Genomic DNA, 21,792 nt, shown 5'->3' with positions numbered 1-21,792 from the left:
GTGCTGTTACTTGGTTTTCTTACCCAGACGTTTCCTGGCTGCAGGGCAGAATTATCGCCGTTTATGACTCGTGGCGGTTAGTGAGGTGTTCCGCTAACATGCAGTCCTGCCGGGAGCATCTGTCTCCATGCTTGAAGCCGTGGCTGCGGCCAGGATTTTGTCCTTGGGATGAGTCCCCCAGAAAAGATACCAGGGCTCAACCAGGGGAGTGTACTCCTGACTCCTGATGACATCCTTTCTGTCCCTTTGCCCTGCAGGTCAGCGGAGTTGGGTATAACGGCCAAGGGACAGTCTGCCTTTTACCGTCAAAGGAAGTCGTTAAGGAGTTTTCCAACGTCTCCGTGGGGAAGTTGGTGGAGGTAGGTGTCCGCAGCGCCGTGAGAGAAATATGCATTTAAAATGGGGCCGACGGGCATTCTCTCCAGCCCGAGTGGGCCCGGGACCCGTCGGGGGCCGGCTCTGAATATTAACTAAAGTTTCAGAAATGCCCCCTTGCAGGCCGGCTGTGTCGCCAACAATGCTGTCATCAGGAAGAACACCGTGATGGGACAGCCCACGGAAGGTGCCTTGATCGCCCTGGCAATGAAGGTGGGGGATGTTTTCTTTCCTTTTCATACATTCACTTGGTCCCGGGGCTCAGCGGTTAGACCCTGAGCTCTGAGACTGAGCAGAAGTGCCCCCCCACTCTGCCCAGTGCCCGGCGCAGAGCAGCTGCTCGCGAGGGTTGAAGGGATAGGTGGTGGGCTGATGGGTGTGCCGCTTGTGCACAGGGGACAAATGACAGAAGAGGTCCGATCAGATCCCTCTGTCGAGGTAGGAGCCCACTCACGGTGCCTGTCCTGTGGAGGGGACCCTCCCGCTCCTTCCCAGCCACTCTGCTCCTGACTCACGGCCACCTCAGATGTTCTCTTCAAGTTCACTGCCATTTCCACCTCTGTAGACGCCTCTGCTCACCCGGGTACCCTGAGCTGTCACTCATCACACTGTCCTGTGTCCATCTGTCCACCTGTCCCTCCCCTAGCACGAGGCCAGGGTACCCACATTTCTGCCTCTCCCCCATGATGCAGGATCCAGTGCAGGGTGGGCGGATGAGGGGGAAAAGGATTACCCTTTCAGTATATCCGTGTAAAGGTAAACAAAGCGCTTTCAGACATTCCTTTCACTCACAGAAGAAAATGCTCTCCAGAATGTCAGTAATACCAAATGGAACTTACTGCCTCTTTAAAACAGTGAGGGCAGCCCCACTCAGTAACTCCCACTGCTCTGCAGGGAAGGGAGGCTGGCCTGGCGATCCAGCTACCTGGCTACTGCCAGTGATCCCCGTGCTCCTCTCCCAGTGCTCCCTGTGCTCCCAGTGATCCCCGTGCTCCTCTCCCTGTGCTCCCAGTGCTCCCTGTGCTCCTCTCCCTGTGCTCCCAGTGCTCCCTGTGCTCCCAGTGCTCCCTGTGCTCCTCTCCCCGTGCTCCTCTCCCTGTGCTCCCAGTGCTCCCTGTGCTCCTCTCCCTGTGCTCCCAGTGATCCCCCTGTTCCTCTCCCTGTGCTCCCAGTGATCCCCGTGCTCCTCTCCCCGTGCTCCTCTCCCCGTGCTCCCAGTGATCCCCCTGTTCCTCTCCCTGTGCTCCCAGTGATCTCTGTGCTCCTCTCCCCCTGCTTCTCTCCCTGTGCTCCCAGTGATCCCCGTGCTCCTCTCCCTGTGCTCCCAGTGATCCCCCTCCTCCTCTCCCTGTGCTCCTCTCCCCCTGCTCCTCTCCCCGTGCTCCCAGTGATTCCTGTGCTCCTCTCCCTGTGCTCCTCTCCTCATGCTCCTCTCCCTGTGCTCCCAGTGATTCCTGTGCTCCTCTCCCCGTGCTCTCAGTGCTCCCCGTGCTCCTCTCCCCGTGCTCCTCTCCCTGTGCTCCCAGTGATCCCCCTGCTCCTCTCCCCGTGCTCCTCTCCCCGTGCTCCTCTCCCCGTGCTCCTCTCCCCGTGCTCCTCTCCCTGTGCTCTCAGTGCTCCCCCTGCTCCTCTCCCCGTGCTCCTCTCCCCGTGCTCCTCTCCCCGTGCTCCTCTCCCCGTGCTCCCAGTGATCCCCCTGTTCCTCTCCCTGTGCTCCTCTCCCCCTGCTCCTCTCCCCGTGCTCCCAGTGATTCCTGTGCTCCTCTCCCTGTGCTCCTCTCCTCATGCTCCTCTCCCTGTGCTCCCAGTGATTCCTGTGCTCCTCTCCCCGTGCTCCTCTCCCTGTGCTCCTCTCCCCGTGCTCCTCTCCCCGTGCTCCTCTCCCCGTGCTCCTCTCCCTGTGCTCCCAGTGATTCCTGTGCTCCTCTCCCCGTGCTCCTCTCCCCGTGCTCCTCTCCCCGTGCTCCTCTCCCTGTGCTCCTCTCCCTGTGCTCCCAGTGATCCCTGTGCTCCTCTCCCCGTGCTCCTCTCCCCGTGCTCCTCTCCCTGTGCTCCTCTCCCCGTGCTCCTCTCCCCGTGCTCCTCTCCCCGTGCTCCACTCCCTGTGCTCCTCTCCCCGTGCTCCTCTCCCTGTGCTCCCAGTGATTCCTGTGCTCCTCTCCCCGTGCTCCTCTCCCCGTGCTCCTCTCCCCGTGCTCCTCTCCCCGTGCTCCTCTCCCCGTGCTCCTCTCCCCGTGCTCCTCTCCCTGTGCTCCTCTCCCCGTGCTCCTCTCCCTGTGCTCCCAGTGATTCCTGTGCTCCTCTCCCCGTGCTCCTCTCCCCGTGCTCCTCTCCCCGTGCTCCTCTCCCCGTGCTCCTCTCCCTGTGCTCCCAGTGATCCCCCTGCTCCTCTCCCCGTGCTCCTCTCCCCGTGCTCCCAGTGATCCCCGTGCTCCTCTCCCCGTGCTCCCAGTGATCCCCCTGCTCCTCTCCCCGTGCTCCTCTCCCCGTGCTCCTCTCCCCGTGCTCCTCTCCCCGTGCTCCTCTCCCCGTGCTCCTCTCCCCGTGCTCCCAGTGATCCCCGTGCTCCTCTCCCCGTGCTCCTCTCCCCGTGCTCCCAGTGCTCCCCGTGCTCCTCTCCCTGTGCTCCCAGTGATCCCCGTGCTCCTCTCCCCGTGCTCCCAGTGCTCCCCGTGCTCCTCTCCCTGTGCTCCCAGTGATTCCCATGCTCCTCTCCCTGTGCTCCCAGTGATTCCCTTGTTCCTCTCCCTGTGCTCCCAGTGATCCCCGTGCTCCTTGGTTTTGCAGACGCATCCCTCTAGTCTTCACATGGTGTTCTCCCTGTATGTCCGTCCTCCTCCTACCAGGACACCAGTCATATTGGATTAGGCCTGCCCTGAAGACCTCATCTTACCATGATTACATTTCCAAAGACCCTATTTCTACATAAGATCCCAGTCACAGGTACTGGGGGTTAGCACTTCAACACATCTGGTGGAAGGACACAGTGCAACCCATAATACCCTCCTTCAGGAACCTTTTTAGACATTTTTCCCTAGTCACTCCTTCCATGGAATTTTAATACCACAGATACGTTGTATGTCTGTTAGTGTACTGCATGCATGTCTGCGCTTTAAATATTTAGAAAGTGGATTTTTTGCCCTCCTAAGGACCCCTTTTCACCCCTTGTGAGTCAACAGGATGCTCAGGTTAGGACTGGTGGTCAGTTGGGGAAACTGAGGCTCAAACCTGTCAACTAACTGGCCCACAAACCATCAAAGAGCCAACAAATGTCAGATCTGGCAAGGACCCCAGGCTGTGACAACAGGCCACCCTCTGACCCAGGGGACCCTTTGGGAGGAAATGGCTCCATCCTCAAGTCTGACATTTCTTCTGACAGGAACCCCACAGGCTCCTGTTTCTGAGCAAGTTTCAGCTGGGAGCTATTTCAGGGAGCGCGTGGTTCTGCCCCTGGGACAAGATAAAGAGGTGTTCTTTTTCCTGGTTGGAACATTTGAAAGCAAATGGCCTTTCTCTGTGAGCTAAACGCTTGGATTTCTCATCTGCCCGAGATGGTTTCATTAGGGAGGCATTGCAATGGACCGAGCTTTGCATAGAAATTGCTTTAGAATGCCTCACTGAAAACTCCCGTTGTATTATCCTAGATGGACTTAAGTGACGTTAAAGATTCCTACGTGAGAAAACAAGAGATCCCGTTCAGTTCAGAGCAGAAGTGGATGGCAGTAAAGTGCAGCCCCAAGAATGAGGTGAGTTTGCTTCTCGGTCCCTTTCCACCACATCCCCCCCAAATCAAGCAAATGCAGACATCAGCGAGAGAGGTTAGTTTCCATTGCTTCTGTGAGGTTCCAAATACATGACAATACAGTTGATAGCAATTAAATCTTTGACTACCTTGGGTCTTCTGAGATTTTTAACCGAGTCACTGGTCTTCCACGTGGGGTCCTGTACCAGCCCATCATTGCACCAACTGGGAAGTTGTTAGAAATGCAGGTTCTTGCCCTGGCCCATTTTGCTCAGTGGTTAGGGCGTTGGCCCTCGGACTGAAGGGTTATGGGTTCGGTTCTGGTCAAGGGTACGTACCTTGGTTGCAGGCTCAATCCCCAGCCCCTATGGGGCACCTATGGGAGGCAACCAATCGATGTGTCTCTCTCACATCAGTGTTTCTCTCTTTCTGTGTGTGTTTCCCTCCCCCTCTCCCTCTCCCTCTTCTCTCCTTTCCACTCTCTCTCTAAAAATCAATGGAAATATATTCTCGGGTCAGGATTAACAAAAACAAACAAACAGAAATACATATTCTCAGGTTCCTCCTGATCTGAAATCCCAGGGGTAGGCTCCAGTAATCTGCGTTTGCTGGGGATTCGGATGCACGCTCAAGGCGCGAGTCACTGGCCTGTAATATAGTTGCTGAGTAATTACTACTAAAGCGACCCTAGGCTTCTGATAAATGGACCCCATTGCTAGCTTGGGTCCTTCCTTCGCATCCCATGCTAAGTTTTTTACACACGTGAGCTTATTTAACTGTCACAATGAAGGACCAATTCTTCATTTCTTTTTTTTAAAAAATATATTTTATTGATTTTTTACAGAGAGGAAGGGAGAGGGATAGAGAGTCAGAAACATTCATGAGAGAGAAACATCAATCAGCTGCCTCCTACACACTCCCCACTGGGTATGTGCCTGCAACCAAGGTACATGCCTTTGACCGGAATCAAACCTGGGACCCTTGAGTCCATAGGCCGATGCTCTATCCACTGAGCCAAACTGACCAGGACCCAATTCTTCATTTCTGAAGGGGGTCCCCCACAAATGGTGTGAACAGTGAGCTCACGCATACACACATGCATACATGTTATAAGTGATTAAAGGACTATATACCAAACTATTCATGGCTATCCCTGGGTGGGGATTCAGCTGACTGTTTTTTTTTTTCTTTTTAAATTTTCTGTAGCTTTACATATTTTCTACAATAAAAATAATCTTTACTTATTTATATATATATGTATATATATGTATATATACATATATACACATATGCATATATATATACATATATATAAATATGTGTGTGTGTGTATATATATATATACATATACACACACACAATGTGCACGAATTTGTGCACTGGGTCTCTAATATATTAGAGACCAGTTACCAGTTACCAGGTTCCAGTTACCATGAGGAGAGGCGGCTCCCTGTTCCCGAGTTTTCTAAGGTGAATGGGATGCCCCAGTAACAGTAATATATTAGAGACCCAGTGCACAAATTCGTGCACATTGTGTGTGTGTGTGTGTGTATAATATATAATATATATATATATTAGAGACCCAGTGCACAAATTTGTGCACATTGAAAGGAAATTAATTAGAAGGTAGCTGGCAGGGTGGGACTGGGCAAGATGGGTCGGACATGCCCTGGAGCCAACCTCCCATGGTCCCTCCCTGGCCAGCCACACCTGGGGCGGTGCCAGGGCTCGAAGGGCGTCTGCGGAGTGAGCGGGATCCTTCTGGCAGGTGGGGTCCCTCAGCCTGGTCTATAGGGATCAGGCGAAAACCAGCTCTATGATATCCCCCGAGGGATCCCAGATTGTGAGAGGGTGGTTCTCAGGTGACGTACCCTGGAATCAAGCTCCCTCCTCTCTGGTTCCGGGTGTGTCACCCGAGAACCACAGCTGCCAAGTCATGGCAGCTCGGCAGCTCCTGCATTGAGCATATGCCCCCTGGTGGTCAGTTCACATCATAGCTACCAGTCATATGGTGGCTTAGGCTTTTATATATATAGATTTATTGATTTCAGAGAGGAAGAGAGAGGGAGAGAGAGATAGAAACATTAATGATGAGAGAGAATCATTGATCGGCTGCCTCCTCCATGCCCCCTACTGGGAATCAAGCCCACAGCCCGGGCATATGCCCTGGACCGGAATCGAACCTGGGACCCTTGAGTCCACAGGTCGATGCTCTATCCACTGAGCCAAACCAGCTAGCACAAAAAAAATCTTTTCTAAGATACTGCTTTTTATTGCCTTCTGCCTTTTCCTCCAACCATCCCCTTCTCCCCCATTCTTTCTGGAATCTATCACGTCTTGTCCATGCTGAGATTTCCCATCTCGTTCAGGGCAGGGGGCAGCTCCGCCAGCTCATTCCAGGTCTTGGATGGGCATGTCAATTCTGGGTGCTTGAAAGGGGTTATGGATTTGTAAAAAACGTCTTAATACCTTCAAATCACCCCCCTGAAGGTGATTGTACCATAGTCTCCTGAAAAATCTATGGGCCCTGGCTGGGGGCTCGGTTGGTTGGAGTATCATCCAGAGCACCAAAAAGTTGCAGGTTTGATCCCCAGTTGGGGCACCTACAGGAGGCAAGCGATCGATGTTTCTCTCTCACATCCATGTGTCTCTTTCTCTTTCCCTCCCTCCCTCTCCCTCTCCTTCTCCCTCTCTCTCTAAAATCAATAAACAGGTTCTTGGGTGAAGATTTTAAAAAATATGGAAATGTGACTTTAAAAGTAGAAGCTCTTTATTTGGCCCCCTTCTCTCCCTACCCATCGCCCACCTGAGGTAACTTCCCTTCACAGTCTTGTTCTGAAATAGACACCCAGCAGTCAATCACATACCTAATACATACACTGGCTGAGATATGAACAATTAGTGAAACATGCTGAGTGACCTTAACACGGTGGCTTAATGCAGGGTGGGGCGGAGGGGGTCCAAGATCAGCCCCTGCCTTTCATGGGCTGTGTGGTGTTCCATGGCGTGGGCTTCCCGAAACTTACCCGATCGCCCCTCCACTGGAGAGCGCCGAGCGCCCCCTGTACGTCACCGGCCGTGCACATCTCTCGGTGGATGAGGGGACCTCACCAGGAAGCACCCGGTGACAGATCGTTTCCCTTTTGTCCTTTTCAAGGAGCAGGAAGACATCTACTTCATGAAGGGGGCCTTCGAAGAGGTGGTTCGCTACTGTACCACGTACAACAATGGGGGCATCCCCCTGCCGCTGACGCCCCAGCAGAGGTCCTTCTGCCAGCAGGCAGAGAAGAGGATGGGGTCGCTTGGCCTGCGGGGTCAGTGCCTGCGGCCCAGCCCCGGGCTTTGCGTCTGCACGTCACGCTGACTTTTCAGGCGCCTTGATGCAGGGTCCTCAGCCTGTGAGGGGACGGTCGGAGTGGCAGCTGGCAGTGGCCAATGAAAGTCAAGCAAGTGCAGAATGTATAGGGCCCCCCCCCCACCACCAAAGACACCCATTAATCCAGGGGCAGCTCAGCATGAGGAGAGGGGGCTCCCTGTTCCCGAGTTTTCTAAGGTGACTGGGAGGCCCCTGGTTGTCTTGCTCAGCGCTTACTGTCAGGGAAGCCTGGCGCTCTTGTCAATCAAGGCAGACGTTTCCAGTGTTCTGCACCAGGGCCGGGGGCCTCCCCGGAGGGGCTGAGGGTGGAAAACCCCGTTTCCTGCCGCGTCATTTCTCAGCCTGTCGGCTTTCAGAGGAAGTCTTGAAAATCACTCCGGAACACGTGTATTCCCTCGGGGAGATAGCTGCCTCGGGCTTGCCACACTGGTGTCCGGGGCCTTGGTTTCCCCCCTTAGGATCACATTGTACGTCGCTAGCAGCTCGCTGACAGGTGCGAGGGGAGGGATCTCGGCCTCGGGAAAGCGGGGAACAGCACCTGCGTCGGGCACAGGGCAGCTGTCCTAGGGAGGCGCAGCGAGAGGCTTCGGGCCACAGCCCCCTCCGTTATCAGTAAGGGGCCACCCCCTGGGAGCACTCGCCGGGGAGCTGGGCCTGGCTCCTGCGCCACCGAAACAAGAGTCCTCTCACCCGTGTTCGCCTCCCGCACGTTTTCCCCAACCTTTGGAGCTGCTGTCCCGTCTGCTGGGGTGACAAAACGAGAGCAGACCAGGAGAACCCATAGAATTGCAGGCCGTCTCGCAGACCTCCTCGCGGCACTCTTGTTGGGGTGGGGTGGGGTTTGTAGCACCCTGGACAGCGGCCTCATTTGGGGCCAGGGAAGCTGACTCTAGCATCTCGGTTTGGGGTGAGGCGCGCTGCCCTGGGCAGGCCTGTGACCACCGCACAGATCTCCGCCTCCCCTTTCGGGGTCCGGGAACTCGGTGCCCAAGCCCCTCACCGCCAGGAGGAACTGCAACACCGTGGGGCCAGGGCTGACTGCAGCTAGCATCAGTCCCTCGGCCCCAGTGACACCTCCGTGGGTCTGCTCTCTCCGCAGTGCTGGCCTTGGCTTCTGGGCCCGAACTGGGGCAGCTGACATTTCTGGGTCTCGTGGGCATCATCGACCCTCCGAGGGCTGGCGTGAAGGAAGCCGTGCAGGTCCTCTCGGAGTCCGGCGTGTCCGTGAAGATGATCACGGGGGATGCCCTGGAGACGGCCTTGGCGATAGGTAAGGGGGCGGAGGGGGAGGAAGACAGGACCTGCCATCCTTTAGAGTGGGGTCCTACCGTTGGTTACTCCCTGACGGGCCTGGTCAGGAGAGCTCACCAGCTTGGTACCGAGAAAAGATGCTGAGCTTTAAGTTGGCATGTCCCAGCATTCCGCCTTCAAAGGCTGCCAGCTCTGAAACGTTGGCAGGTTCTCCAAAAGGGGAACAGCCCTCACGTATAATGAAAGCCTACTATGTGCCAGGGCTTTTCATCCATGATCTTCGCAGGCAGCATCGACCCCACCCAGTGTATAGTTTCAGTCTGGCTTCTGCATCAGCTGTGAACTCTTGGCAAAATCACTGGACCACTCTGACCCTCAGGCTCTTCATCAGCAGAGGGCTAGCTAGCCACTCTGTCCCCCTGCTCTTCTTATTGCTATGAGGGTTGTCACACCTCGGTTTTCTTGCCCCTCCGTCCCGAGGCTGCCTGGCACCATGGAGCCAGGTTCCAGTTACCACCTGCCAGCTCTGTGACCCTGGGAAGTTACTTCCCTCCCCATTCCCTGATCTTTGAAGTGGGGATAAGATGGCCTTTGTAGTGGGCTAATTCTGTGGGTAGAGTTAGATCGTGTCACATAGCAGGTGCTCAGCAAATGGTAGCCATCGTGGTTTTATTCTTGGTACTCTGTGGCCACGGCAGGGAGTGATGTCAGGTAGGTGGCGTGAGGGGTGAGGCCAGGGACCACAGCTGCAGGCCTGGGGCACGCCCTGAGCGCGGATTCTCCCCACCACGCAGGACGGAACATCGGCCTGTGCAACGGGAGGCTGAGTGCCATGTCCGGGGAGGAGGTGGAAAGTATGGAGCCGAGCAAGCTGGCTGACCACGTGGGGAAGGTAGGGTCCCCCCGGGGGCTCGCTGGGAGCGTGGAGGGCGCTGTGTTTCCCGCTTCCCATTCACGGACTCTGCCCTCTCACGCCTCTATGTGCAGGTGTCTGTCTTCTTCAGGACCAGCCCGAAGCACAAACTCAAAATCATAAAGGTAAGCTGTGAGGAGACAGGGGCTGCCCCGCTTGTCCTTTGGGGCACGGCCCGGGGCAGCCGCGGTGGCTCTGCTCCCCAGGATGGCGCAGGGCCTGAGCTGGCGGGAGCCTCGGCCACCCTCAAGCCTGGCTTCCTCCCTTGGGTCCAGGGCAGCTGCATCAGCGGTTCCTTTTTCCAGCCTCTGGGGAGGGAAGAACTGACGGGGGGCCCTTCACCTCCTACACCAAAACCGGGGAGTGGGAGTCGGGTGATGCAAAAGGAAACCCAAGAGGAGGCCAGCCTTGGTTAGCCGAGGGGTCTTTGGCATATTCTGGTTAACTCCAGCCCGGGATGCAAGGGCTCTTGTTCCCATTTTGCAGATGGAGAAACTGAGATTGAGAAGTCCAAGGCTGGCCCACGTCCCACAGTTAGTGCAGGTGGAGGTGGGATTCAGACTCGGGCCAGCTGACGCCGGTGCCCTTCAGAGAGGGGTCTCTGCTGTCAGCCACAGTGTGAGAGACAGAGCGTCAGGAGGGGAGGAAGGATCTAGAAAGAAGGGCCTCGGGCTGCACTGCCTCCACTCGCCTCCTCTTGCCAAAGGCTTTGCAGGAGTCGGGGGCGATTGTGGCCATGACGGGGGATGGGGTGAACGACGCGGTGGCCCTGAAGGCGGCGGACATTGGGATCGCCATGGGGCAGACGGGGACGGACGTCAGCAAAGAGGCTGCCAACATGATCCTGGTGGACGATGACTTCTCAGCCATCATGTGAGTTGCTCTTTAAGGTGTTTTTTTGGTGGCAGAGAGGAGTGGGTTAACCAGCTGCCCCCTGGGATCCGCTGTGCTGTAGATACAAGGTGTCCTCGGGCCCAAACACCACTGAAAGCGGGGTCCTGGGGGCCACCTGGGGTGACGGCAGGTGGCACCCGGGGAATGTTGCAGACAGTGCAGCAGATGGAAAAGCTTGGGGTGGATGGGGGAGCTGCAGCACATGTGCAAGGAAATCCTGGCCACCCTCAACGCCAACAGCAGGAGACGGGAGGACGACGTGGCCATTAGCAAACACGTTTTGAAGAGCATTTTAGTGACAGAGACACGCTCACACGGTGGTGTTACACGAATGGCATCCGTGTGAGAGAAATGAGTACGTTCAGTTTGAGTCTATTGTTGTGTTGGCATTGATACGTACATTTCATGAACTGAAAAGAGATTCGACAGAAATGCCCAGGTCATTAACACCGATGGGGATGGGAAAAACTCTTCTTAAACCTGATATCAAATATTAAAGTTTGATGTCACTGTCGACTTTACAAAAGGAATCACCTTGAGAATTCTTAAAACAGTTGCTCTTAATGAGAAAATGTAGTTAATCTATAGCTCTACAGCTTTAGTTCCTTGGCAAAATTTTTCGTAAAAAAAAAAAAGGGAGGCTGCGGACTGAAGGGTCCCAGGTTCGATTCCGGTCAAGGGCATGTACATTGGTTGTGGGCACATCCCCGGTGGCGGGTGTGCAGGAGGCAGCTGATGGATGTTTCTCTCTCATCGATGTTTCTATCCCTCTCCCTTCCTCTCTGTAAAAAATTAATAAAATATATTTTAAAAACAAGGGAGGGATTAGACCAGTGGTTCTCAACCTTTCTAATGCTGCGACCCTTTAATACAGTTCCCACAGGTTGAGAACCGCTAGCAGGGTCACCTAAGACCATCGGAAAACACAGATACTTACATTACGATTCATTAACAGTAGCAAAATTACAGTTATGAAGTAGCAACGAAAATAATTTTATGGTTGGGGGTCACCACAACATGAGGAACTGTATTAAAGGGTCGCAGCATTAGAAAGGTTGAGAACCACTGGATTAAACAGTTTTCTACAACATTAGTGATCCAGGACTTTCACATGCAAAGAGCTCTTCTGAAAACACAGCAGATGTTGCAGGCAGTGCAGCAGATGGAAAAGCCTGGGGTGGACGGGGGAGCACCTCTACCGGTGTGTCCCCAAGAACGCCAGCCAGGGGAAACAGGAAGGGGGTTCCAAGCATGGTGTCACCAATGGCTGGCACCATCACTTCGTTTAGCAGCCGACAGGGCGGCTGACCCTTCCCACCAGGCCCTCCTTGTGACTCAGTGCTTCCTCCTCGCTTGCAGGAGCGCCGTGGAGGAAGGCAAGGGGATTTTCCATAACATCAAAAACTTTGTCCGCTTTCAGCTGAGCACGTAAGTCGGGGCCAGCCTCTCCCGGTGCCAAGTGCTGCACCTGCACGGCTGGCTCTGCTGACCGTGCCCTGTTCTGCCGCTCGTGCCCCGCAGGAGCATCTCGGCCTTGAGCCTCATCGCTCTGTCCACCATGTGCAACCTGCCCAACCCCCTCAACGCCATGCAGATCCTGTGGATCAACATCATCATGGACGGGCCGCCAGCACAGAGGTGAGGCGCTGGGACCACACCATTCTGCCAGCCTCCACTGACTGCACCCTAACTCTGTGCAGGGGCTCGGGGTGGGCAAACACGATCACTGGCCATGGGAAACCCCGGGAAACGTAAGTGTGGTGCACTGGGCACAGGGGGAAGCGCCTAGGCAGGAAGGGCAGGGGATGATGGAACATTCTGCCCGGAATGCTCTCCCTGGGCTAGCTGCATGGCCCAGTCCTTTTCATTCAGGTCACCACCTCGAGAAGTCCTCCCTGATTACTCTAACAGCATCCTCCTCTCTTAGTCACCTTACCCTGCTTTATTTTTCACGACAGGGAAATGTGTGTTTCCTTGCTTACCTGATTATATAGAATCCATCTCCCCATCAGAATGTCAGCTTCCTGGAGGCAAGGTTTTTTGTTCCCGCAGTATCCCCAGCTCCTACAATGGTGCTTGGCATAGAGCAGGAGCTAGGTAAATTAGTGGCTGAATGAATGAGAGAGTTAGGCTAGCTAAATGGTGCAGGAGGAAGAACGAGCTTTGGAGTCAGGATGACCAAAGCAAACAAGGCACTTCACTGAGCTTGAGCACATAGTGGGTGTTGTTTCAGATGTAGCTGATTTCCTGTGACTATAATTAATATAATCATCACCAGTGACAGCTGCTGAGGAAAGAGGGTTGTACTTTGTCATCACCTCACATCCCCAACGTAGAGGCTCCCTCTTCTACACGCTCTTCCTGAGCACAGGGCTGTGACCTCAGCCCTACCTGCACACAGTGGGGCCTCACCCAGCCTGTTCCCTCCTCGGTGCCCCCACACCACCTACCACTGTTTCGGAATGGGCTGAGGCAGGTGTCCCTTAGTCGACGGGGAGTTCTGTGGTGGGCAGGGCCTGCATCCTGTATCTCCGGCCAGCTGGGATGGGGCCAGGCCCAGCTCTGGGTGGGTCCCCTTGTGGTGGAAATTGAGCAGAAAAATGACTAAGTGTGGATTCAAGATCAAGGTGTGTGTGTGTGAGAGAGGGTGAGGGGGTTATAGATGGAGGTGGGCAAGCTGCCCTGAGTCCAGGCTCTGGGGGTCTCTCCAGATGGAGCTAAGGGACTGGGTGGTTGGGGGGGGGGGTCAGAAGATGGGAAGCGCAGGCTTCCAACGAGGCCATGGAGGGCCCCATGAGACTGGGAACGCCGCTGGCTCACACAGGACAACATGGAGGCCTTTGCCACCTCCCCATCCTGGCTGAGCCTTTGATGGTGACGAGCACATCTCTGCTTCAGGTTCCTTTTTCGGTGGTTTATTCCAACGTTTCCCGTTTTTGTCCCGAGCAGCTTGGGCGTAGAGCCGGTGGACAAAGACACCCTCCGGCAGCCGCCGAGGAAGGTCAAAGACATGATCCTCAGCAGAGCCCTCATCCTGAAGATCCTGCTGTCGGCCTCTGTCATCATCAGCGGGACCCTCTTCATCTTCTGGAAAGAGGTGAGGACGTGCTCAGGGGCTCCCCTCAGTGCCCGGCGGCTGATGCGGGGCTGGGCGTGGGAAGCAGGTGGACAGTCCCTGCGGTGGGGGGTGGAGGGTGGGGGACTAGGAGCTGACTTTGCCGAGGTGGGAAGAGGCAGGAGGGATGTGAGGCCTCAGGGGCAGAGGAGAGAATTCAGACTTTTTTCCTAAGCGGGACACATGCCTCTACTTGCTGCTGTCACCAGGAAACAATCTGAAATCTACTGAAAGAAACTCCTGTTTTGTTCCCTGAGGTCGCTGTTGCAAGGTCGTGTCATGGCCTGCAGGTTCAGGAGGCCCCCTCCCCAGCCATCCAGTGAGCTAGGCGAGCTAGCAGGTGGCCCATGCAGACCTTTACCCCAATCACCCACGTGCAGGAAGCGGGATGGGACACTGGACCGGCCATAGCCTGGTGGAGGGAGAGACCGAACCTTCCTGTTGGAACACAGTTGTCCTCAGCAGGGGGTCCCTCGGCGGCATCAGCACCCGGGACCCAGGACCCTGGGAGAAATGCTGATTCTCAGGCCCCCGAGTTGCCCTGTTTGGACAGTGTCCCCCCAGGGGAGGCGGGTGAACCCCTGGTCCAGCGGAGGGTCTCAGGCAGGAATGGTGACGGGCGCCTGCAGCAGAGAGGGTTCGTGGCCACCTGTGTCAGGCAGAGGGAAGCTCCGGGAGCAAGGCCAGCTCCTCTCACCCTGGACGCCCCCACCCTCTGTCATCCGTGGGACCTGAGACGGGTCCCAGCGGCGCCAGAGAAGGGAGGAGTCTGTGGCTTTGTTCATTCAGCCTCCCAGGCCCTAGTTCTCCATGGGGTCGGGGTCCTTCTGCCTTCCCTGTAGGAAGCGACATCCGGTGAAGTGGATGTACCTGTGGTAGTGTCACCTGCTGGAGGCAGGGACATTCCATTTACTTAAGAGAGGTTCCCACCCCCTCCCGCCCCCAGCATGCAATTCCAGAGTGAAGGCTCACGGCCCCTCCCAGGCGCTGACAGCGGGGCCAGGCCCTGGGGTGGCTCGGGAGACACGCTTCTGGGCCACACCATTGACCCAGGACTGCAGGGAGGTCTTGATGGGTTTCTAGTCCAGCTCATGTGCTGTGGCCTGAACCGCGAGGCGGTTACAGGTGCCCTGGCCCAGCTCGCGATGGATGCGTTCAGGGCAGGGGCTGCATCCCCTCCTCCCATGCACTTGTGTTCCAGATCCCCGAGGACAAGGCGAGCACCCCGCGCACCACGACCATGACCTTCACCTGTTTTGTGTTCTTTGACCTCTTCAATGCCCTGACTTGTCGCTCTCAGGTGAGACCTGCTGCCTCTCGGCTTCCTCTCCCGAGGAACTGAGCCGTGTTCTCAGCGAGACGGGTCCCTGTCCGAGTCCCTCAGGGGGGCTCTGGGACTCGGGCATCCTTGTCTGAGACGGGGGCGTGTGCCTTCCCCGCAGACCAAGCTGATATTCGAGATCGGCTTCCTCCGGAACCACATGTTCCTGTACTCGGTGCTCGGGTCCATCCTAGGGCAGCTGGCCGTGATTTACGTGCCCCCACTGCAGAAGGTCTTCCAGACGGAGAACCTGGGGGTGCTCGGTGAGTAGGAGGGGACCGGAGGACGGGCTCACCAGAGACCATGGCCAGCACATAGCTGGGGAGCGGGGTCCCCAGAGAACCAGACAGGTGCCTGCACTGGGTAGGAGGGCCACTGCCGGGGACAGGGACAACCCAGGGAACTGCAGCGAGCAGGTGCCTCTGGCAGGAGGGCCGTCCAGGGCAGAAGGGGACTGGCACCTCGGCCCCTCCCTGCGCCCTGTGCAAGGAGGCTCAGCCTGTGACATGCCGTGTGCCCCAGCGAGGAGTGACCTGGACACCCACTTACCTGAAGACAGGGAGTGGGCCACCAGCAGGGACAGCATTGCTGAAAGGGACGGGACTTAATGACCCGCTCTCCCACACCTTCCCTGTGTGGAGCCCCAGGGCTCTCCCCATCCTCACTGGGCCTCCCCAGACCCTCATTCTCACTTGGGAAGCTGCCAGGGGTGGCTTAGCCTCCTTTGCCTGCAGCTGTGATGACTGAGCAGAAGTGAGAGGAGGGCTGGGTCCTGAAGGGGAGGAAGTCGAGAGAGAGAGAGAGAGAGAGAGAGAGAGAGAGAGAGAGAGAGAGAGAGAGAGAGAGAGAGAGAGACACCTGACCACAGGGACTTGGAGGGAGCAGGGCAAATACCACCCCCTTCCCTCCTCCACCCTTTCTTCTCGCTTGGCCAGCCCCACCCAGGGCAGCAGGTGAGGCAGCCCCAGGCAGGGCACGGGGCCTGAGGCAAGACTGGGGAAATTAGCTCTTTCTTCCCCAAATCTAAAAAGCAGTGTCCTCCTGGGTCTCCTGTGAATGCCCTGTGGGCACAGACAAAAAAAGACACTCTCCCCGCCCCCCAAGATAAAAAAGTTAATGGATGTTTCCATCCACTGGGAATGAAGCCAGCTCACCAACTCGGAAGGAAACACCGTGACTAGGCACCATTTGTCCCGAATCATTGACAACAGGGAGCAGGGATGGTTCTGGGCAGTGACATGCCGTGGGGTCGGGGGAGGGGGGTCTTTAAGAATTAACCCACAGAACAAGCCAGGGTGGGCTGGGCCAGAAGCCATGGTTAAGGGGAAGCTGCCCTGGGTAACCTGCCCACTGCCCCTTTCCCTGACCCCCCTAGAAAGGCTGCTGGTCCTTGTGGAGCTGCTCAGGGACATGGACGGGCTTGTCCCTGGCTCCTGGCCCCCTTGCCTGTCTCTCTAATTAGAACGAGGTGTAGGGAGCAGCTCCGCAGTGAGGGGTCCTGAGAGCTGCCTGGGAGACCCGCAGCCACCTCCGTGCTGGGCACTGCCCAACTGGGGGGGGGGGGGGAGATGGGCAGAGCCCGGGGCAGAGCCGACCCATTTCTCTCCTCACCTGTTCACAGACTTGCTGCTCTTAACCGGGTTGGCCTCATCCGTGTTCATCTTGTCAGAGCTCCTCAAACTGTGTGAGAAACTCTGCTCCAAGGCCAGGAGAGCCCAGGCCCGCCAGGAAGATGCGTAGTGGAGCCCGACCCCGTAAAAGCCCCAGATAAGCTATATTTTTATGTGACTGCGCCCCTCCCCCGGCCCTCCTCAGAGAAGGGGTGTTTCTAGGACACGCAGCAGGAGGTCGCTCGCCCAGTTCTCCCGGGAGGCCAGCAGGAAGCTCGGCCCCGGCGGCATGCACACGTGCCCCTCGGGCTCCGGGACGGACTGTGAGGAAGCTGCACAGAAACACCCGCTATTTATTAAATCACAGTGATTTTTATAAACCACGTCTGCCTGTGTCCTTGTGTGAGAGCTCAATGCGTGCAGCCCTCGCGTGAAGAATGCCCGGGTGCCTGCAGGGGGGGTGGGGCCTGGGGACAAGGGGCGGGGGCGGGCTGGGACAGGACGGGCTTCTGGTCCTTGCCCTGCTGGCCCTTCCAGGCCCATCTCCTCCTCCACCGGATGGGGGCTTTGGGTGTTTCGGTTAAGTGCTAGCCCAGGAGCCTGGTTATGACTTTGATGGATTGAATTAGTGTTTTTGCTACAAGGGCCCAGGCTGGGAACCGGCAGCCTGTGCGCATACATTACCACGTATGTGGGAGCAGCAGTCTCATCCGGAGTGGTCTACGTGAAGGCCCAGCTTTTAAAATGGACGGTAAGCAGCCCTTCCCTGCAGAGCCAGGAACTGGAACATTGCCCGCCTGGCTGACAAGGAGCCTTATCACCCACTGCCCCAAAGACTTTTAACACGTGCCTGTCCTTCTAGCTGCAAGGTGGCAGAGCAGAGCGGCCTCTGCCCCAGGCCTCTGTCTGCAGCGGGCAAAAGCCACCACGGAGAACCAGAAATGAAATGAGGCCACAGCTCTTACCCCCAGGTGTTAGCCACGGTTTTCCAGAGAAACTGAACCAATAGGATGGAGAGGGAGAGAGATTTGTTTTAAGGCAGAGGTCGCCAACCAGTGGTCCGCAGACCACTGTTGGTCCGTGGGGTCCGAAAGGTTGGCGACGGCTGTTTTAAGGAACTGGCTCACCTGATGGTCGGGGCTGGCAAGTGCGACTTCTTTAGGGCAGGCTGGCCGGCGGGAGAGGCTCAGGAAAGGGTTGATATCGCAGCTCAAGTCTGAGGCAGCATTCCTTCCTTCTCGGGGATCGCGGTCTTTTCTCTTAAGCCTTCAACTGATTGGATGAGGCCCACCCACATGAAGAAGGGAATCTGATTCATTCAAAGGCTACGGATTTAAAGGTTAATCCCGTCTAAACATCTCACAGAAACATCTAGACTGGTGTTTGACCAAACAACTGGGCACCATGGCCTAGCTCAAGTTGACATATGAAAGTAACCATCACACCAGCCACAGTAGCTGTCGACAGACTGCCCGGGATGGTGACACCTGGGCCAGATCAGGGGAGAGGTCAGAGTGAACCCTTCAGACACTACAGTCCAGATCCCCCCAAAGTAATAGTCACAGCCTGGGGAGGTGGGGGTCCCTGTGGTCCTCTGCCCCGACCCCAAGAGACACCAGAAGTCAATGATGAGAGAGACACATGTACCATCCCTGCAAAACAAAACAAAACAAAAAAAGAAAAGATGAGGGGACTGGCTGCAGAAACCTTTGGGCAGAGGTGATATCTGCCCGGCAACGGCTCAGCAGTAAAGGCTGGATTACTTCTCACATACAGCCTCCTACGGGGCTTCGCTCTGAGGCCAGGACACTTCCTGCTGCCCCTCTCCCTTTTCAGGATCCTTCAGCAGAGTGACCCCAGAAATATGCTTTCCCTTTAAAAACAATAAAAAAAGAACCCGAGTTGATTGATACTTGCAATAACAACAAAAATTACTCTTAACCCTTATTAATACCATACAAAAAAAACCCCTAAGGTAGATTATAAATAGAAAAGAAAACAATAAAGCTTTTGGAAGAAAACATAGAGATAGGTAAAATTTTACTAAATAAAACACAATGCGAGCCATAAAGTATGATGGATAAATCAAACTACACTCAAATGGAACCTTTTCATCAAGGATACAGTAAACTGGAACACCATTAATAAGCAACTTAGCTTGATTTACATGTACAAAGCACTCCACCCATCAAGTGCAGAGGACATACACCAAAATAAAAATAGTAAAGAAGAGAAATCAGTGTAGTTGAAGACAAAAACAGAGGAAAAAAGTCAAAAGTGAATTCTTTGAAAATATCAATAAACGTGTTAGCCTGGCTAAAGGCTTATCAAAAAGAAGAGAGAAATGACCAGTATTAGCAATGAAAGGTGGTATATCGTTATAACCCCCTTAAGGTATTCCAACAACAAGGGTCTAAGAACAACTTTATGCACATAAATTCAACAAGTTAGAGGAAATAAATTCCTTGAAAACCACAAACTACCAGAACTCACTGAAGATGAAATAGATAATCTGAATAGTCCTATAAGTAGTCAAGACACTGACGTTGTATTTAAAACTCTTCCCCCAAAAGGCAATCTGGTTTCACTGGTGGAAACATTTAAAGACATAACAATTCTACACAATGTCTTCCAAAAAATAAAATAGGAGGGAACACTTAACTCAGTTTTTGAGGCCAGCACTCCCTGATACCAAAACCAGATAAAAACAGTTCTACAGACCAACATGTCTCATGAACCTGGACTCAAGAATCCTCAATAAAATATTAGCAAATTGGATCCAGCCGCATGTAAAGAGTACAAGACCAAGTACGGTTAATCCAAGAATGGAAGGCTAGTTCAGTATTCAAAAATCAATGTAATCCACCATATTCATGTTCTAAGGGAGGAAAACCACAAGGTCGTATCAACTGAAGCAGAGAAAGCATTTGATAAACTTTAAACCCCATTCCTGATTAAAAACTCTTAGCAAAGTAGGCATAGAAGGGAACTTCCTCAACCTGATAAAGGGCATCTACAAAAAACTAAAGAAAGGAAGGAAGAAAACACCTATAGCTAACATCATACTTAATGCTGAAAGACTGAATGCTTTCCCCAGGAGATTAGGAACAGAGCAAAGATGTCCGGTCTCACCACTCCTACTCAACATAGAACTGGAATTCCTAGCTCCTGAAACATGGCAAGAAAAGGAAGTTAAAAAGCATGGAAAAGGGATTGGAAAAAGAAAGAAAGCTGATCCTATTTACAGATGACATTGTAGAAAATCTCAAGGAGTCTAAAACAAAAACCTTTTTAGTACGAATAAGTGAGTCTAGTAAAGCCATAAGATTCAAAATGAACAAAAAAGTCACTGTATTTTCTGTACACTAGCAATGAACAATCGAAAATTAAAATTTAGCCCTATCCAGTTTGGCTCAGTGGATAGAGCATCAGGCCTGTAGACTGAAGGGTCCCAGGTTCAATTCCGGTTGAGGGCACATGCCAGGTTGTGGGCTCAACCCTCAGTAAGGGGCGTGCAGGAGGCAGCTGATCATTGATTCTCTCATCATTGATGTTTCTCTATCCCTTTCTTTCTGAAATCAATAAAAATATATTTAAAAAATTTTTAAAACATAATACCATTTATAATTTTAAAAAATGAAATAAGTATAAATAAAGCATGTATAGGATCTGTATAATGAAAACCACAAAATAACAAAGAAAACTTCTAAAAATGGACATACTGTGTTCATGGATTGAAAGATTCTATATAGTAAAGATGACAGTTCTCCCTAAATTGATCCATAGACTTAACACAAATCCTATTAAAATCTCAGCAGGGCCTTTTTTGGGAAACAATCACATTCTAAAATTCATATGAAAAGACAAAAAACCACTAAAATAGCTAAAATAATTTTGAAAAAGAGGAAGAAATTTGGAAAAAAAACATTTTTCCTGATTTTAAGATTTACTATCCTATCTTATAATAAACAAATATGCAAATTGACCATACCCCCGACACACTCACAAGCCATGCCCACAAGCCACGCCCACCATCCAATCAGAGCGAGTATGCAAATTAACCCAAACCAAGATGGCTACAGTCACAAAGAGCAAGGTTTCCTAGGTAACAGAGGAAGACAAGCTTTCCGCCTGCCCTTTCCAGGCCTAAGCCTCCACTCAAGCTACAAAGTTTCAATTATAGAAGGTAAACAAATTCAAACAAATGGGGGCAGAATGGAGCTTGAGAGAGCAGGCCAGGGTTGCCGGCGGCAACAGGGGAAGCAAAGCTTTCCGCACACCCTGGCCGGGCCCACCCGCTTAAGGCAACATAGTTTCAATTATAACCCCAACACAATGGCTGTGGCCTCGGAGGGAGCCCCAGGCTTGGCTCTGCTCCAGGCTACAAAGTTTCAATTGTAGAAGGAAAATAAATTCCAGATACCAGGGCCTCTGCTTGGGTCGCCAGGGGGCATGGCCGGCCTGCAAACCACCACAGGCCCCTTGTTCAGGCCGCCCCACACCCCAAGGGAAACCTCACCTGATCCGGGATGCCCTTCAGGGCAAACCAGCTGGCCCCCACCCCTGTACCAGGCCTCTATCCTATCTAATAAAAGAATAATATGCAGATTGATCATCACTGCAACACACAATATAGCTGCCCCCATGTGGTCAAAGATCCTGCCCCCATGTGGACACAAGATGGCTACCACAGATGGCCAGCAGGAGAGGGCAGTTGGGAGGCACCCGGCCTGCAAGGGAGGGCAGTTGAGAAGGACCAGGCCTGCAAGAAAGGGCAGTTGGAGGTGATCAACCCTGCAGGACAGGGCAGTTAGGAGTGACCAGGCCGGCAGAGGAGGGAAGTTGGGGGCAAACAGGCTGGCAGCAGAGTTAGGGGTGATCAGACTGGCAGGCATAAGCGGTTAGGGGCAATCAGGAAGGCAGGCAGGCAAGCAGTTGGGAGCCAGCAGTCCTGGATTGTGAGAGGGATGTCTGACTGCCCTAAACGGGCAGTTGGACATCCCTTGAGGGGTCCCATATTGGAGAGGGTACAGGCTGGGCTGAGGGAGAACCCCCCCTCCGTGCACGAATTTCGTGCACCGGGCCTCTAGTATAGCTATAGTAATTAAGACACTGTAATATTGGCAAAGTGATAAACACATAGATCAATGGAACATTAACAGAGTCCAGAAATAGCCCCACACAAGTAAAGCCCA

General features: G+C 54.0%; 1 protein-coding gene across 1 annotated transcript in view; it reads left to right on the top strand.

Annotated features, from left to right (window-relative positions):
* Positions 1–16,969, top strand: part of ATP2C2 (ATPase secretory pathway Ca2+ transporting 2) — a 58,450-nt gene extending 41,481 nt beyond the window's left edge. Inside the window, exons 14-27 of the mRNA XM_008140064.3 lie at positions 258–359; positions 499–588; positions 4,020–4,121; positions 7,275–7,431; positions 8,593–8,763; positions 9,539–9,636; positions 9,732–9,782; positions 10,364–10,530; positions 11,911–11,979; positions 12,073–12,189; positions 13,501–13,648; positions 14,868–14,966; positions 15,109–15,250; positions 16,609–16,969. Coding sequence (XP_008138286.2) covers positions 258–359; positions 499–588; positions 4,020–4,121; positions 7,275–7,431; positions 8,593–8,763; positions 9,539–9,636; positions 9,732–9,782; positions 10,364–10,530; positions 11,911–11,979; positions 12,073–12,189; positions 13,501–13,648; positions 14,868–14,966; positions 15,109–15,250; positions 16,609–16,727 — 1,632 coding nt within the window. The 3' untranslated portion in view covers positions 16,728–16,969. The remainder of the gene's footprint in view (positions 1–257; positions 360–498; positions 589–4,019; positions 4,122–7,274; positions 7,432–8,592; positions 8,764–9,538; positions 9,637–9,731; positions 9,783–10,363; positions 10,531–11,910; positions 11,980–12,072; positions 12,190–13,500; positions 13,649–14,867; positions 14,967–15,108; positions 15,251–16,608) is intronic.
* The last annotated feature ends 4,823 nt before the right edge of the window (positions 16,970–21,792 follow it).

Source organism: Eptesicus fuscus, chromosome 21 (assembly GCF_027574615.1).
Source record: "Eptesicus fuscus isolate TK198812 chromosome 21, DD_ASM_mEF_20220401, whole genome shotgun sequence".
NCBI classification, from domain to species: Eukaryota; Metazoa; Chordata; class Mammalia; order Chiroptera; family Vespertilionidae; genus Eptesicus; species Eptesicus fuscus.
Note: the sequence above shows the minus strand (reverse complement) of the source record. Positions and strands in the feature narration are given on the sequence as shown.